Source organism: Grammomys surdaster, unplaced genomic scaffold (genome assembly GCF_004785775.1).
Source record: "Grammomys surdaster isolate TR1022 unplaced genomic scaffold, NIH_TR_1.0 125702, whole genome shotgun sequence".
Lineage (NCBI taxonomy): Eukaryota > Metazoa > Chordata > Mammalia > Rodentia > Muridae > Grammomys > Grammomys surdaster.
In genome coordinates this window covers 2,805,646-2,823,619 of record NW_021620537.1, presented here as the reverse complement: position 1 = coordinate 2,823,619, position 17,974 = coordinate 2,805,646, and the positions used below count along the sequence as shown (strand labels likewise).

The 17,974-nt window shown below is 39.7% G+C and overlaps 1 protein-coding gene across 1 annotated transcript; it reads left to right on the top strand.

Moving 5' to 3' along the window:
* Nucleotides 1–6,775: 6,775 nt before the first annotated feature.
* LOC114639389 (guanylate-binding protein 4-like) lies at nt 6,776–17,530 on the top strand. The gene is made up of 10 exons (XM_028788140.1): nt 6,776–6,970; nt 7,856–7,983; nt 8,908–9,017; nt 9,224–9,423; nt 9,736–9,978; nt 11,741–12,021; nt 13,451–13,663; nt 15,298–15,400; nt 15,697–15,890; nt 17,181–17,530. Exons 1-10 carry the CDS (start codon nt 6,793–6,795, stop codon nt 17,385–17,387), a joined length of 1,857 nt encoding a protein of 618 aa, XP_028643973.1. The 5' UTR covers nt 6,776–6,792; the 3' UTR covers nt 17,388–17,530.
* Nucleotides 17,531–17,974: the final 444 nt, after the last annotated feature.

Sequence of the window (17,974 nt, the reverse complement as noted above, 5' to 3'; positions counted from 1 at the left end):
ACTTATCTAGTTCATTAACCTATGTCTTTTCATTGGGGAATTGAGTCCATTGATGTTATGAGATATTAAGGAACAGTGATTGTTACTTCCTGTTATTTTTGTTATTAGAGGTAGAATTATCCTTGTATGGCTATCTTCTTTTGGATTTGTCAGAAGAAGTTTATTCTCTTGCTGTTTCTAGGGTATCGTTTTCTTCCTTGTATTTGAGCTTTCCCGCTATTATTTTTGTAGTGCTGGGTTTGTGGAAAGATATTGTGTAAATTTGATTTTGTCATGTAATATCTTGGTTTATCCATCTATGGTAATTGAGAGTTTTGCTGGGTATAGTAGCCTGGGCTGGCATTTGTGTTCTCTTAGGGTCTGTATGACATCTGTCCAAGGTCTTCTGGCTTTTATAGTCTCTGGTGAGAAGTCTGGTGTAATTCTGATAGGTCTGCCTTTATATGTTACTTGACCTTTTCCCCTTACTGCCTTTAATATTCTTTCTTTGTTTTCTGCATTTGGTATTTCGATTATCATGTGACAGGAGACATTTCTTTTCTGGTCTAGTCTATTTGGCTTTCTGTAGGCTTCTAGTATGTTTATGGACTTCTCGTTCTTTAGGTTAGGGAAGTTTTCTTCTATAATTTTGTTGATGATATTTATTGGTCTTTTAAGTTGAGAATCTTCAATCTCATCTATACCTATTATCCTTAGGTGTGGTCTTCTTATTGTGTCATGGATTTCCTACATGTTTTGTGTTAAGACCTTTTTGCATTTTGTGTTTTCTTTGACAGTTGTGTCAATATTTTCTATGCTATCTTCTGCACTTGAGATTCTCTCTTCTATCTCAAGTATTCTGTTGGTAATGCTTGCTTCTATGACTCCTGATTTTTTCCTAGGTTTTCTATCTCCAGGGAAGTCTCCCTTTGTGATTTATTTATTGTTTCTACTTCCATTTTTATGTCCTAGATGGATGTGTTCAATTCCTTCACCTCTTTGGTTTTGTTCTCTTGTAATTCTTTAAGGGAGTTTTGTGTTTCCTCTTTAAGAGCTTCTACCTGTTTACCTATGTTCTCCTCAAATTCTTTGAAAGTGTTATTTATATCCTTCTTAAAATCCTCTATCATCATCATTAGAAGTGATTTTAAATCTGAATCTTGCTTTCCTGGTGATGTGGGGAATTCAAGACTGTCTAGTTTGGGAGAACTAGGTTCTAATGATGCCAAGTACCCTGGCTTGCTGATGCTTGTGTTCTTGCGCTTGCCTTTTACCATCTGGACCTCCTAAGGGCGACCTGAACTGTGTCTTTCTGGAGCCTGATTTTCCTATTGTCTTGATTGTGTCAGAGCTGTTTGGGGAGGGTGTTGCCGCTGGGGTTAGAGCTGGGGCCCAAGATCTGCTCAGTGCTTGGCCTCAGACCTGAAGGAATCAGTGCTCTGGGCCAGGAGTGGATTCCTGGGTCCCAGTGTGTCCCAGTTATTCCCTGTTTGGGCAGGCGCTGTTCTCTCCTTACCTAAGATACTGCCCAGGTTAGAGTTCCTGAGATCCCTGCTTCCTCTGGGTTTTGAACTCATCGCCATCTTAAGAAGATCACATGATATAAACTGACTAAGGCAACAGTAATACTTTCTTAATCCTATTAAGCTTTCAGCTTAGTGTTGTATCTCCTTTTTAAACTAAGGAAGCAACAGCAGATTGTGTCTTGGTGTTGCTATTGGTGTGATGAAATTCTGTGGCCAAAGCAACTTGGGAAGGAAAGTCTCTATTGGGTTTATACCTCTACATTGCAGTTCACCACTGAAGGAAATCTAAACTAGAATTTTAAGAGAGTAGGAACCTGGAGACAGGAGCTGATGAAGAGTCCATGGGTGGGTACTGCTTATGGGAGAGCTCTGTGTGGCTTGCTCAGCCTACTTTCTTATAGAGCCCATGACCACCAGCCCAGAGATGGCACCACCTACAAGAGGCTGGGCCCTTGACCATCAATCACTAACTTAGAGAGTGCTTTACACACCTGCCTACAGCCCGATTTCATGGGGATAGTGTTATCTTTTTAAAAAAAATCTTCTCTCATATATATTACACACCAAGTGTAGTTTCCCCTCCATCCTCTCCTATCAGTTCCATTCACCCACCTCCCTTCTCATTCACTTCTCCTCTACTTTGCCTCTGTTTCTCTTCAGAAAAGAGCAGTCTTCCCCCAAATACCAACCCACATGGCACAACATGTTACAATAAGACTAGGTACAAACTCTCCTATCAAGATTGAACTAGGCAAGCCAGTAGAAGGAAAAGTTCCCAAAGTTGGCAAAAGAGTCAGAGACAGCCCTCACTCCTACTGTTTAGAGTCCACAATAACAACAAGGTCCAGAAAAAAAATGTACAAAGAGTTTCTGGGTCAGAGCTGTACAGTTCCCCGGTTGTCAGTTCAGTCTCTGTGTGCTGCAGTGATCCCTGGTTAGTTGATTCTGTGTGCTGAGTTCTTGTGTTGTCTTCTTCTTGCCAGAAGAAGAATTGCCATATGACAGACTTTAAGTGAAACAGACATTATCATGAAGGATTAACTTATCCTGTCTTTGCTGAGCTAAGCTATCCTCTATCTTGTATCTTGTGTCCTTTCATGTACAGTGTTATTTGTCTGTAGATGAATTAGGGCAACTTCTGCCCAGTGGCTGCCCTGCTACAAAAGAAATCTCTTGGAGGTGATGGTGCTCAACATTTTCTCTGAACTGTGAAGGGGGTACTACTGTCAGGAGTAGACATGTCTCTTAACAAATGATTTTTATTAATGGGATGTCTTAACTGTCATATTCTGTAGACCTTTGATGCATTTGAAGACTATCTATGTAAAGTGTATCTGAACTATTGTCTTTTAACTACTCTCACCTATTTCTAATGGAAATATCTCAAAACATCCTTTTATAATTCACTCAGAACAATGAGTTTGCTATCTAGTCCTAAATTTATATTCTTGAAAAAGTTGCATAGGCACAATGCCTATCTAAGAGTAACAATACTAATCTCAATTTTTGTATCAATATATAGATTTATACTAATAGAAACCTTAATTCTGTATTAAACTAAATTCTGTACTAACATAAGAAAATATCTTTAACTTTGTATCAACTATAAAGATTTCTACCAATTAAGATTATGGGTACACAATGTTTAGTTTAATAAATTTAGTAATCCATTACATATATTTCCTCCCTGTATAAAATGAATACCATTTCCAAATTATACCTTAAAATAATAGCCAAATTATTATCTATAAAATAACCATAATCAGACAACCAAAAGCAAGGGACCAGGATAATGATTCTCCACAATTTTATCCTACTGAATAGAGGCCATGAAATATCTTTAAAAAGGAGGGGAATGTTAGGGAAAATATGAGGTTTAGTTAGGCCTTAAGAAAGACAAGTCAGGTGCCATCCACCCACCTCAAAAGTATTTATCCAGAATTCTTCCTGTCAAAAGGAAATACAGATACAAAGAGTAGACCAGAAACTGAAGGAAAGGCCTGCCAGAGACTGCCCCACCTAGGGATTCATCCCATCTGCTGACACAGCTATTGTGTCTGAGTTTGGTGACAATTGCTGATGCCAAGAAATGCTTGCTGACAGGAGCCTGGTATAGTTGTCCCCTGAGAGGCTCTGCTACAGCCGGACCAATACAGATGCAAATGTACACAGGTAAACATTGGAATAAGCACCTGGAACCCAAAGAAGAAGTTAGGGCAATGACTGTAGGAGCTAAAGGGATTGCAATCCCATAGAAAGAACAACAATATCAACCATCTAGACCCCACCAAAGGTTCCATGGACTAAACCACCAACCAAAGATTACACATGAGTACCTGTGGCTCCATCTCGATATGTAGCAGAGGATTGCCTTATCTGGCATCACTGGGAAGGGAGACCCTTGGTCTTGTGGAGGCTTGATAACACAAAATAGGAAAATGCTAGGCTGCTGAGGCAGGAGTGTTATAGGCAGATGAGTGAGAAATCTCATAGAGGCAGAGAAAGTTAGGAGGGAATGGGGGCTTATGAAGGGGAAACTGGGAATGGGAATAACATTTGAAATGCAAATAAATAAAATGACCAATAAAACAAACAAACATACAAATAAATAAATAAAATAAATAAAACCAGCAACTGTTATTCATTCTTTGATACCTTAGTTCTAACTGGATCTGTCTGAAAGGTTGAATGACTCAAGTTGATCTGGAATCCATGACACCAGGAGTCCAAGCAGGTCAGTTCAGCATGTCTGAGGATGAATCTCACCAAAGCTGTACACTCTGCAATATACAAATCTCAAAATAGAATTTAAGTATTATCAAGATATATGTATGGATTGTGTTAGTCTGTGTAAGGTGTATAGACTGAGTATGAAATTAATTCTGTTCTTTGTTTGAGCATGTGAAAGACAGTCATTTTTATGATTCAATTTTTATAATCACCAATCTTAGGTCTTTATTTGTGCCATGTGAAGAGTGGCACAAAGATTCTTTACCTCTACTGTTTGATTCTCTTGAATATTTGTACTTCTTCAGGGGGTCTCCCTCTGTCAGATCTGATCCATATAATGCTTGCCCTTGCTAGGCTCTGGCATCAACAGTTGCTCCCTACCATCTACTCAGTGCCCATGGCTAGCTAATGTTTTTCTGAGAGTGCTGCCTGTTCCTATGGCTGGTGTTGCCAAGCCTTCCAACAACCATTCCTCCTAAGAATTCCTGGAGCTACAGCTCTTGTTCCACCAACCAACAGCCCTGTTGGCCTGCTTTCTCCTGCCCACCTGAGTCACCAAGGATGGAAAACACCATGCAATATTAATACTTTAAAATCAGCCAGATGACACAACCACTGCACACAAAATCTATTGTCCTAAACTCATCAGTTATTTTATGTTAGAATTCTTCTGGTGGCAGAGGCCACCAAGGAGTCTAATAGCTCTGAGGCCTACATGATGTCCATCCTCCTCTCTCCAAAGTCTGGACAAAAAGCCCCTTTCTCGATCTTGACTCTCCTCTTCCTTATGAGACCTGAAAATCCCTCGTTTATATCTTTGCCCAGTGATTGATTTCGACCATCTTTATTGACTCAATCAAAAAACAATTAGGCAACTGAAAACCAGGAACTTCCCTTATAATTCCTCCTCCTCCTCCTCCTCCTCCTCCTCCTCCTCCTCCTCCTCCTCTTCTCCTCCTTTTCCTTTTCTTTATTCTTCTCTTCTCCTCTTTCTCCTTTCTATCTCTTGCTCTCTCCTATGTCCCTCCCTCTCTCTCTCCCCCAATCCCCAGTTCCCATCTTGCTCTGTGTATTTCAGTGTGCATGTGTGTATGCCACAGAGCACCTATGGAGATCAAAGGGCAACTTTCTGAATTTTGTTCTCTCCTTCCTCTTTGATGTGGAATCCAGGACTTGAACTTGAGTTGTCAGACTTGTATAGTAAGTGGCATTATCCCATGAGCTGTATTGCTAGCCCCATTACCTCTATTTCATACATCCCAAAGCTGTTGCTTCTGAACTTTGACCTTTGATATTCTTTTTATAGCCATAATTAGTTTCTTTTGACACCTGCACTCAAATTTCACTAGTTCCTGCTGAGTGCTTAGGAGTTTACTCTTTCTGAGTGTCCAGCTGTCTTATCCCTGGAACTATGGACAGCATTCTCACCTCTTCTGTCTCAAGAGATTTTTAACTTCACCTCCTAAAACAGAGTCCACAGCACTGAGATTTTGCTACCAGAGACAAAGCAATAAAGAAAGAACAGTAAAGCAAACGGGGAATGGAATTTACAGCTCTACCAAAAGAACTGTACTTGTTTCTTTACCTCAGAGTTTCCCAAGTGTTTAAAGCTACATTAATGTAAGAGTAAGATGCTTATATACACTTTGCAAACAGCATGACTTATAGAGAAAATGAAAGTCATGTTTTACCAGAAAATATTTCATGACATCTGTTGAGGAAATAAAGTAATATCTCTAAATAAAGATCATTGGTATGGATTAAGATTGATTTGTTGTTTAAAGTCAAGGTTTCAAATATCCTAGCTTAGTCTTAAGCTTGTAATATCATCAGTAACTCTAAATAGTTCATTGAAATCAGGAACCAATTATCTAGCCTGAGCCCCTAAGATGACATATAAAAATAAATTCTAGGGCCTAGAGATGGCCCAGTGGTTAAGAGAATTTGTTGATCTTCCAGAGATCCTGGGTTCAATTCCCTGCACTTACTGACATGGCAGTTTGAAACCACTTGTAAGTCCAGTTTCAGAGGATCTGGTGCCTTCTGGTCTGTAGCCATCAGACACAGTAGTGATAGAGCAAGAAACACACAGACAAAACACCCACATGTGTAAAATAAAAAAATTTTAAAAGTCAGTTTAATGAAGGAACAAACACACATATATTTTATATACATGTAAAAGTATGTAGTATAGATAAATGCTAAATAAAGAATTTTACTAAAAGATATTCTACTTTTTGCTTAATGGTTTCTGTAATCTGTTTAGTGAAAAAGTTAAATAAAATCCTTTTTACTGTAGGTTACCTGGATATGTTTGGTCATTAGAATTCTTCAATGAAGACAAAGCATTTTCATAAAAATATTTAGCTCTTGACGATTTTTAAGTATCGGATGACACAAATATCCATTTTGTATCTCTTCGATGCCCAGCTTGCTGCATGGTGAATCTCCTAGCATTCTTTAAGCAGCCTGTCTGCTGCAAGGGCTAGCTCAGCTGAAAGCCTGGAATTCTCATTAATCCCATTTTCCCCTCTGCAGTCAAGGAACCACAGTGGGCATGGCATCAGGAGTCCCTTTGTGCCTCATTGAGAATGTGAAAGGACAACTGATAGCCAATCAGAAGGCTCTGGAGATCCTGACAACCATCACACAGCCAGTGGTTGTGGTGGCAATCATGGGCCTCTACCGCACAGGCAAATCCTACCTGATGAACAGGCTGGCTGGGAAGAGAACAGGTGAATGTCACCAACAAAGTTATCCTGGGTCCCTTAAGTCCACCCTCACCATCATTTTTCAGCACAGGGAGTTAGAACAGAAAGTTCAAGACAAGGATAGATACTCAATTGTAGTTGTTAATCCATAGTGAGAGTGAGAGAGAGAGAGAGAGAGAGAGAGAGAGAGAGAGAGAGAGAGAGAGAGAGAGAGAGAATGTTTAAGATTAATTCATGTTGAAGAGCTTTATATGTTGGCTATGGAAAAAATCCAAATTGTTTTTTTTAAAGATTTATTTATTTATATATATATGAGTATATTGTCACTGTCTTCAGGCACAGCAGAAGAGGGCATGAGATCCTGATACAAATGGTTCTGAGCCATCATGTGGTTGCTGGGAATTGAACTCAGGATCTCATGAAGAGCAGTCAGTGCTCTTAACCGCTGAGCCATCTCTCCAGCCCCAAAATCGGTTTTATGTGCTTCTCCTTATGCTAATCAGAGAAAGAAGAGTCAGACAACATTTCTTTGGTTTTTCTTAGTTACCAATTTAAAAAATGTACTGTTTTTTTTTTTGCCCTGTAGAGAATAGAGAATATTACTATACAAATATTTCAAACTCACAAAGTATTTAGTAATTCATGAATCAAGAGTGAGGGATCCCTGACCACAGAGATGACAGAAAACTTCCAAAGCAAATGGAATATTCCAGTTCTCTTTTCCATTACTTTTCTATCTTTTTATTAATGATTACTTTTGTCCTTAGTTTTTATAACCTCATCTATGTACACCAACCCTAGTGGTGATGACACTATGTTTTTAACCTTGGTTTACATTAACTCTTGTTTCAGTTTTCAGAAACTCCTACTAGAAAATATCTACTCTTGTCCCTCCTCTGCTCTTTGCAGGATTCTCTCTGGGCTCCACTGTGCAGTCTCAGACTAAGGGGATCTGGATGTGGTGTGTGCCTCATCCCCAGAAGCCTGACCACACCTTAGTTCTGCTTGACACCGAGGGCCTGGGAGATGTGGAGAAAGTAAGATGGAAGAGTGCTGCTTTTTATTAAGCTCCTTAACTCTCAATGGCCTCTGCAGTACTTAGGAGTTCACTCTAAATTGCAACATAGCTTTTATTTCTATCAACTGGTAAGAAATTTGGTAACTAATGTGGCAGAAAATAGTCAGAAGTCTGAGTTCTAGAGGGACCATGAACATGAGGGAACAGGGCTTGTCATCATTAAGTGAGCAAATCTAGGTAACTCAGATGCTTAAAGATGCTGTTAGTAGAATCATTCTCTTGAGTGTTTCCCCACAGAAAATGCTGCTTAAGGGCTAAAGTACTAAAGTACTGAGGCTTTATGTTTAATGAAGTTTAATGTTTAATTCTGCCCTTAAGAGATTCTGTGGTTTTAGCAAGCCATACAAGTTAGGTGTACACTCAGCTATTGAGAAAATTGAATGTGATAGATCTTTCTCTGACTTACAGCACTGTACATTTAGTAAGACTAGCAATGTCATACAGCCAGGAGGATGATTGGTTGAACTTGATCAAGAGAGGGTAAGGGTAAAACATATCCCCCAAATGATTCAATTTAAAAGTGAGTTAAATTTAAAGCCTTATATATGTAATAATTTCTCAAATTTAAGTATTAATATTGTTATGTAGGGCAATTAAACCTTACATGAAGGGAAGCTTTGTGAGTCTGTAAGAACTTGGAATCTCCACCAATCTGTTTTATTGAAATTACCCACCAATAGACATAAAAGTCCTAGCATGATGAAAAAGTATGAGTCGATCAAACTAGTGAAACTAATTGGAAATAACTCATCCTCTCAGTTATACTATGAGAATATATCTCTATAGTTTGCTTTTTAAAACTAGTTACTCTAAAAACAGAAAATAAACCAAATCAAAACACTGGGAGCACATTTACTCTAGAATGGACTGTTATGACTTTCAGGGTGACAACCAGAATGACTGCTGGATCTTTGCCCTGGCTATTCTTCTAAGTAGCACTTTTGTGTACAACAGTATGGGAGTCATCAACCAGCAGGCCATGGACCAGCTGCAGTATCCTTTCTGATGGGAACATCTCATTCTAGGAATGCTGTAGTCAATGTTGACAGATAGGAAACACAATAGTCCCAGTTCAAGGCAAGATTCCATGTACTCATTCTTGGATTCACACTTGAGTCAGAACATGGGAAAATCATGTGTGGGAATTGAGGAGATGACTGGATACCCTGATCATTCACCACTTCTCCTTAGCTACTCAGCTATGTGGCAGAGCTTACAGATAGGATCCGAGTAAAATCCTCACCTGACCACAGTGATGGGGTTGAAGACTCAGCTGAATTTGTGAGCTTCTTCCCTGACTTTGTGTGGACTCTGAGGGATGTGACACTAAGACTTGAAGCAGATGGACAAAGCCTCACAGCAGACGAGTATCTGGAGAATTCCTTGAAGCTCAAGAAAGGTACAGGGACTCCAGAGTGGAGAATAGAGAGGGGAAATTCCATGATTTTACACTTTATGCAAGTGTTCAGATTTGCTTTTCTCTTTTGAATTTTCACGCTGTTTCTAAGAAGTGCTTCATGTTTAGTATCTGTCTTGACTTTTCAATTTCAATTGATATGTTCTCTGGTACAGAGAGAAATGTTCACTCTGTGCTGTAATCATATCGTTTTAATCTCCCTCAAGGTCATATGGGGATCCATACCACCAAAAACTTGGAGAGGAATCTATAAGCTACGCCTGAACCTACTATTACTGTGATATATATTTTCAGGTAGCAGTGAAGAAGATAAAAATTACAACCTGCCTCGGCTCTGTATTCGAAAGTTCTTCCCCAAGAGGAAATGTTTTGTCTTCTATCCACCTGCTCAGTGGAAGAAGCTCTCTGAGCTAGAGTGCCTGCATGATGATGAGCTGGATTCTGACTTTGTGAAACAGGCAGAAGATTTCTGTTCCTTCATCTTCAGCTCTTCTAAAGCTAAAACTCTGCCAGGAGGCATCAAGGTCAATGGAGCTCGTAAGTCTCCTACCCAGTTCTCTTTGCTTTCAACTGGATGCTCTTTGGGTATATAATATCCACCAAACTCCAGTTTTAATAATTTTGCCACATTCCAGATGGAATTTTATAATTCAGTACAATGTGCCTTTATAACAATCTAAGAATAGAGACTTTATGCTCAATATTTCTGCACTTAACTGAAATGAGTATTGGATATCTAAACTATCCAATTTGGCATCAAATGACACGTACTGTATATATTTAATTATATGTAATTTAATTAAAATAAATTTAGAAGTTCAGACCATGTATGTACTTTGAGTGTTCAGTAGCTATTCATGTTAAATCTGGTGTCAATAATAATGGAAATCATAGGCATAAAAATCTGTTCTTCATTTTAAGTCATTACTGGTCAACACTGAGCTTCATCAAACTAAGCAACACCATCCATTTAACTTTGTGGTGTCATATGCTGCTCATATAAGTGAATCCCACCAAAGCCAGTGTCCAAAGACTAGATGATACCCTAATGAAGATAGAATTTGATTTTTAAGAGTCTTAAGACTAGCTGAATACATATTCAGTAATCCCAGCCTTATTTTATATAAAAGGAAATTTTAGCCATTGGTGGGCAGGCAAATTGCCTGAGTATCTTGCTAATGTGAAGGTTCTGAGGTAGTGCAGGTGCTTAGAATAGACAAAGACCTGTTTCAATACCCAGAACCATAAATGCCAATTAACTAGTAAGAAAATCAATTAAATCAACAAATAGGTACAAACCAGAGGTGAGGTGCACTTCAATTGGAGATCACTTGCCCCCAATTGCATGCAATGCATGTAGAAACCTTCCTTTGGTTGCTAATAACAAAAATCAGTCAGAGGAATTTTGTTATTTTTCATCAGTGGGAAATACAGCAGGTCATGAGTGCTATGTGAGTTCAGTGAGTACTTCAGAGTAAAATGTAGAGTCTCTCTTTGTAAAGAGCTGGATGTGTAAAAACTGGACCCCTGTGGTATCACAGAGTCTCTAGTGTGTCCAGATAGAGTACCTATGTGGTAAAACAGGATTCCTAGGAAGTCACAGGTGACCTTGCTCTGTTTTATTAGTCAGCACAGAAAGGGTTGTTGGTAGATGCAAACTGTCTCCCAAGGCAGTCTGTCTCACCCTGGAGACTGCTGTAGAGAAATCTAGGATTGAGTGCAACATTTTCCTCACTCCAAGCCTCTCACCACATCCCTATAAAGTGTCACAAGTAGCTTTTTCCCCTGAGAGACTCCTCAATTGACCTCTGCAGAGATACTGTACCTTGCTGTGCATGCTACTGAAAATAATCCTGTCTGTTGAAAGACGTATTCTGGTCTCTTCCTACTCTCTGTCACTTCAAGTTAATTATACATTAACCTGAAATTCTAGACATTCTGACACATGGGGTCCATTTGTGAAGGATGTTCACAAATTAAAGCATTTAGTGTACAAGATAAGCCACCTCAGTTAGCTTCAGTAGCAAAATATTCTTTCAGAGAACATCTGAACATAATGATTTAATTATTAATTAATTTCAAATATAATCAATTAAAGAATGTCAAAAGACAAGATGAACAAGAACAACAGTTATGATAGTTTGTGAAAGAAGATTCATAGGAATAAGTTGCACATGGACAAAGATGATGATAAAGAAAAAAAGAAAACATCATCTTCAGCATAATGTACCTTTTAATAATGCAGACCATATAACCTTATAAAATAGCAATTGAAATTCTAAATATGATGTCTCACCAGGACTGGGAATTCTAGTGCAGACCTACGTGGATGCCATTGGCAGTGGGACTGTTCCTTGTCTGGAGAATGCAGTGACAACCCTGGCCATGTGTACAAACTCAGCAGCTGTGCAGAAGGCAGCTGACCACTACAGTGAGCAGATGTGCCAGCAACTGAGGCTTCCCACAGACATGCTCCAGGAGCTGCTGGATGTGCATGCAGCCTGTGAGAAGGAAGCCTTAGCTGTCTTCATGGAGCACTCCTTCAGGGATGACCAGCTGGAGTTTCAGGAGCAGCTCATGGTGATATACCTTAAGATTTATCTTATTTACATAAGATTAATCTTATGTTGGTATATCTTAACATTTATCCTTACTGGTCCCTGCCCTTCTGTCATGTGACTTTGAGTTAGCATTTAAATCTCATGTTATTTCCTTCTTATAATGGAGGGAACAAGGGTCTTATGTCTTACAGATTTCTTTAGGGAACACAGGGAAGGGGAAGAGGTTGAGAAGTTAACATGTGGCACATGACTTTCATTAGAGCTGAGAACAATATGCATCTATTGTGTTTGGCTGCTGAGATATAGCACAAGGCATGTGGGTCTCTATTCACTAAGTTAAAGCAATGAGTCAGATAGGCTTCATTTCAGTTAAGGGCTCTAAGACCTCCTTCAGTATTCAAATATAAAACCTTTAGTCTATCATTCCCTGTTTCAAATCCCTCTGGTTTCCCTTGTCTATAATCAATTTTAGGAAATGGATTTTAAATGACCAATGTAATTAAATAAGTTTCATGTACTAAGGGTTAGCCAGAACTTAGAAGACAATCAGTGTCTTTCATTTTCTGACAATGGTTCTCACCGTATTGGTTAAGACTCCTTTGGGGACATGAATGTCTCTTTCATAGGTACTGCATCACAGATATCTGACATATCAGATAATGACATTACTATTCATAAAAATATTAAAATTACTGTTTGAAGTAGCAACAAAAACATCTTTATGTTTGGGGTTAAGCACAACTTGAGAGACTGTATTAAATAGTGGATCACAGCATTAGGAATGTTGAGAAACACTGTATATGAGATGTTATGGTACAAAGACACCAAGGAAAGAAACTCTGGCTTTCTCTTAATTTTAATGACCAAAGACCTTGTCACTGAAAGTTTGTCTTTCAATCTTTGCATCAACATCTTACAAGTGACAAAAATGTATTAATTTATACTGAAGAAAACATTTGCTTTGTAGTTCAGAAGTATCCAACTTAGAATCTTCATCCTCTAACTTCACAGTCTTTACTCATCTTGAAGAAATCCATAAAGTACTCACTAATATCTCTGTTGATAACAAACCTACTGAGAACCAACAGGTGGATTTCCTGTGCAGATATTTTGACCCACACCAAAGCACATTCTCCTGAGGAAGCTTTTTTCTACTTCTGGTTGAACTTTGAACTCATTATTGATTTGTGGAAACCCTTTCATCCTAACACATGAAGAAGAACACAGATTTCATGCCCACTCACCTCACTGAAATAGTTATTTAGCTTGAGGCGAAAGAAATTAGAAGGTTTTCAGAAGTTACTCATAGTGACCATAAGAGAGGCCAGTCCCCCATTGATCCTGTCCCAGTCCACTCTGGGACTGTTACATTGTTCTGTCCTGAACAACCACAGGGTAACTTTTTTCTAACAGCCTATTTGATTTGTCCTTCCCTACTCAACTTGCAGGTCACCATAGAAGAAAGGGAGGAAACTTTCATGCGACAGAATGAAGCAGCATCTCTCAGTCACTGCGAAGCTGAACTGGACAAGCTCTCAGAGTCCCTGAGGGAGAGCATCTCATGTGGGGCTTTCTCTGTCCCTGGGGGCCACAGTCTTTACCTAGAGGCCAGGAAGAAGGTTGAGCAGGACTATGATCGAGTGCCCAGGAAGGGAGTGAAGGTGAGGGATGAGGGCAGATGTGGTTGTGCAGCTAGAGCACAGCTAGAGCTGAAACTGCTGCTCCTGGTTTCTAAAAGCACACAGGCTTCATGGAGAGAAAGCAGAGTGAGTATAACATGGCCATGCTAGTCTTTAAATCCACAAATTTTGTATCTTTGGATACAAATATTACTACACAGTATTTTATGACTTCTAAGTATTTGTTGCCTCTGAAGGTGAGATTTATAATATAAATCCAAGAGAAAGAGAACATTGATTTATTGAATAACCTGGTAATTTTTGACCCAAAATACATATTATTACAGGAAAAACATTTATTGTCAGAATCTTATGGTTTTAGATGACATGGACAATAGAGTATACTTGTTAAATATAATCTAGTTATCAACCTTAAAGAGGTAGAGTGGAGATGATAACGATGGTGGTCGTGGTGGTGGTGGTGGTGGTGGCGGCGGCGGCAGTGGTGATGATGATACTGATGATGCTCATGGTGATGATGCTAGCATATTGAAAGCTTATTTCCTAAGCTGAATTAGTGTTATTTTCCTCATTGGAGTATCAATCTAAAACTCAAGGTCAGGATGAATTATTACTTAACGATATCTCCATTGTGCAGTTGAGGGATGCAATGAACAGAGAAGCTCACACAGACTTACCAAAGCAGATGGACAGCTTCATTCAGAGTGAAGCAATCATAGAGATAGGAGTATACTGGCCAGATCCACCGTGACCATATAAGTGAGGCTATTCAAACGGCCAAGTCCCACCCTGGATCATATTTAATGTATCTAAAAGAAGGAAGAGGCTGCTACTATAGCCATAGTTTGTGTGGCTCTCTACTCTGAAGGATAGATTAAGTCATGCATTCAATATCTATAATACGCATGTCTTTCTCATACATAGTTCATCAGATTTTAATTATATGTATGCTCAATTGTGCATTGGAATAAGATGCTAAGTGTGAGTTTTCTTCATAAAATTTCATTTGAAGAACAAAGTTTGCCAGACAACACTGTGCATGCACTAAAAGCAATTTGAGTCCAGATTGGCCTTTCTATTCTCTTGGATGCATACCTAGGTAAAACAGTTAAATAGAACCTCTCATGATGTGATTGACTTAGGGGTGAAGACACTTCTACTATCATTCAGAGAGGAGTGTATGTGTAGTCAGTTCAGGAACACAACAGGAGGGTCTGAGATTCTAGGAACATTATTTGAAGAGGTGTATATGTGCATATTATATGCAGGTAAAAGAATCAGACTAGCAAAGACACCATTACAAGAAGGGGAGGGATGGAAACGCTAAACCCAATAAGGTCTCAGACTACTAATCTACCCATAAGTCTGTCTGCCACATATATATTTGTGGAATTGCAATCAAATTTGGATGGGAGTGTTACCTGGGGTGGCTAGTGGGTGACATTTCTGGAGAGCAATAGGAAGTTGTTATAGAGGGTGTTTTTATTTAAGCAAAGAGCACAGGGTTTGTTTTAGCCAAAGAATTAAATGACTCACATGGGAACTAAAGCAGGATTTAAATACGACAGTCAGGGTAGTAATTTCATGGAATGATAACACTTTCATCAGCAGAATACATCCTTGCTGCTTAAGACTTTCTCTCCTTTCCTACCCAGGCAAGTGGGGTCTTCCAGAACTTCCTGAAGTCACAGATCACTGTGGAAGAGTCCATCTTGAAGTCAGATAAAGCCCTCACTGAAAGTCAGAAAGTTCTGGAAGGTACAGAAGAGGGCTCAAGTCTCCTAGACTTCCTATAGAGCCCCATGACTAATGGATAGTGGGATACCCCAGACAAGGACCTCCTTCCTGCATCATCTTCTAGATCTGAAAACTATGATTGAGGCTGGTGTTGCATGCCTAGTCAGTAGTGCATCGCCATCACATAGGACATCAGTGCATGGTGATGTGAAGTTGTGGAGAGTTTTTATGTATAAATCACCCTGATCCCTAAGATCAAGAGGGTAGATCTCAGTTCTGATTATCCTTTCTTACTTCTCTAAAACTTTGTGGGACAGCCGAGAAGGCCAAGAAAGAGGCGGCTGAGAAGGAACTGGCGGTGATTAGACAGCAACAAAAGGAGAATGAGGAAAAGATGGAAGCTCTAAAGATAAGCATCTCAGAAACCATGGCCCAGATAAAGGAGAAGATGGAGATAGAAATGGAGAACCTTCTGAGAGATCAAGAGAGGGTTCTGGACCTGAAGATGAAGGTAAATATGTCTTGATGAAATTGTAGTATATGACTGACCATAACTCCCCTGGAAGGGACAGTATGGCATTTTCAAGGAAATCATGATCCCAGAGAGAACCTCCAATGACATGAGACCATGGAAACCTGAAATCCACCACAACCCTGGTAATGCCCTTAATTCTAAAGACACATCACCTACTGTAGTGTTAGCAAAGTGAATGACGTAGGAGTGTAGTGCCAAGGAAATGTTCATGATCCCCAAAACACGGACAGAACCGAATCTGATGCACCTCACAGCAGGGCCTTTATTCTATTTGAGCTAGCTAAGCCCACCCATCACACCACTGTTACAGAGGCTGGTTTTGGTAGTAGGGGAGCTCTGAGTGTCTATTGAGGCAAGTCTTTGTAGTAAGCAGCGACCGGGGATGAAGTATGCAAACACCTAGTTGGATAGCTACTGTGGCCTTTGAAATAATTGGCTGGTTCTGAGAAGCATATCACAAACTTAATTTCTGCTTCCCTCTGCATAGACAGTCCTGAGGCAGGGGGTGGGCTTGTAACCTGGGGGTACAGGTTTTTTTTGGGGAAATAACCTGGAGACACTGGTGCTGTTGAGGGTGTAACCAGGAAAAGCTGGTTTTGTTGGGGATTAGCCTAGAGACTGGAGCGAGGCTCAGGGTTTGTTGGGGGACAACTTGGAAACTAATGCTAGGTAACAGCCTATTAGTTTATCTGAGTTCAAACCTAGGTCAGGTTCTCTAAGATGGAGTCTAAACTTAAAGGATTTGCCATCTCAGGAGTGAAAAAAGCCATCCTCCATTAAACTTCTATGTTTCAGTGCAGCCTTATTTTCCTCCACCAGAAAAATACTTCAGCCTAACACTCCAAGAATTCTTAGCATAAGAGTCAAGGATACCAGTTTGAAAGGATCTGATTAGTGAGGATATGAATCTGAAGCTCTGAATCTGAAGCTCTGAATCCTGTAGTGTCTGTTTCTAGAGCTGGTCGCTGTATTCTACAGAGCTAGAGCCCAATACAAACTCAGTTGTTCTCCCATCCAAGAGCTTGACAGCTCCAATCTCAGGGCCAACAATTAGTTACCATCATTTGTTAGACAGATGGGGTTGGCTCAGCTCAGTGAAGCTCAGCATAGCTACTCTCACTCTTCAGGTGAAAGTCTGAGGTTTGATCAAACTTGTCAAATTCTATTTTTTACAAGGTGGAGGAAACATGTGCTCAGCTGCTGAAGTTGTTAATATGAAATGCTAGTAATGGATATTCTGAGAAATGGACTCTCTCTTTTTGATAGGCACTAGAAAAACTAGTTCATGAAGGACTTGAGGAGCAGTGTGATGACTTGAAAAAGGAAATAAAACGAATAGAAGAAAATATCAAAGCCATGAAAGAGAAGTCTTCTCTGAAGTTGGAGTTCCTTAATGGAACTCAAGATTTTTGCCATGAACTACTATTGAACGTATTCAGCTCAGAGATTAAAAGGGCACTGAGGAAAATGTGATGTAAGCCAGTAAGCAGGACTCCTCCACGGCCTCAGCATCAGTTCCTGCCTCCAGATTCCTGCTGTCAGTTTCTGCCCTGATGTTCCTCATTAATGGAGTACAGCCCAAGAGTTACAGCATGAAATAAACTGTTTCCTCCTTACTTACTTTGGTCCTAGTGTTTTTCACAGCCATAGAAACTCCAGCTTAGACATCACATCGCTTTTCTCTGCCTTGTGTCTTCCATACTGCTTCAGACATATACCTTTCAGGGGGGAGTTTGGATCCAAAGTATTTATAGTCTCAGTTCTTCACACACACTTGAATCACTCCACTGGCTTCTTTTGGTTTCGGTTGATGGTAGGTCCTGGTTCTCACTCCCAACCCCATGCTGCCAGAAATAAGACTTAGACTCAAATATATTTTCAGATACCTTGGTCATATACCTAGACTCTTCTCTGACTAGATATAACTTAAAATATTCCATCGATTCTAGCCTACAATTCTGCCATGTTGTTGGTTACCTGTGCTCAGGTATCATGATTCTGACTTGTTACATCTTTCAATGCTGATCACCAGAATGGTTCTCTCCCACAATTCTTTATCT

Bases quoted from the DNA above. Each gene is read 5' to 3' on its own strand.
- LOC114639389 (XM_028788140.1), top strand. From the start codon at position 6,793: ATGGCATCAGGAGTCCCTTTGTGCCTCATTGAGAATGTGAAAGGACAA. The intron at 9,424-9,735 runs GTACAGGGACTC...ATATATTTTCAG, and splicing joins TTCCTTGAAGCTCAAGAAAG to GTAGCAGTGAAGAAGATAAA. The intron at 12,022-13,450 runs GTGATATACCTT...CTCAACTTGCAG, and splicing joins AGTTTCAGGAGCAGCTCATG to GTCACCATAGAAGAAAGGGA.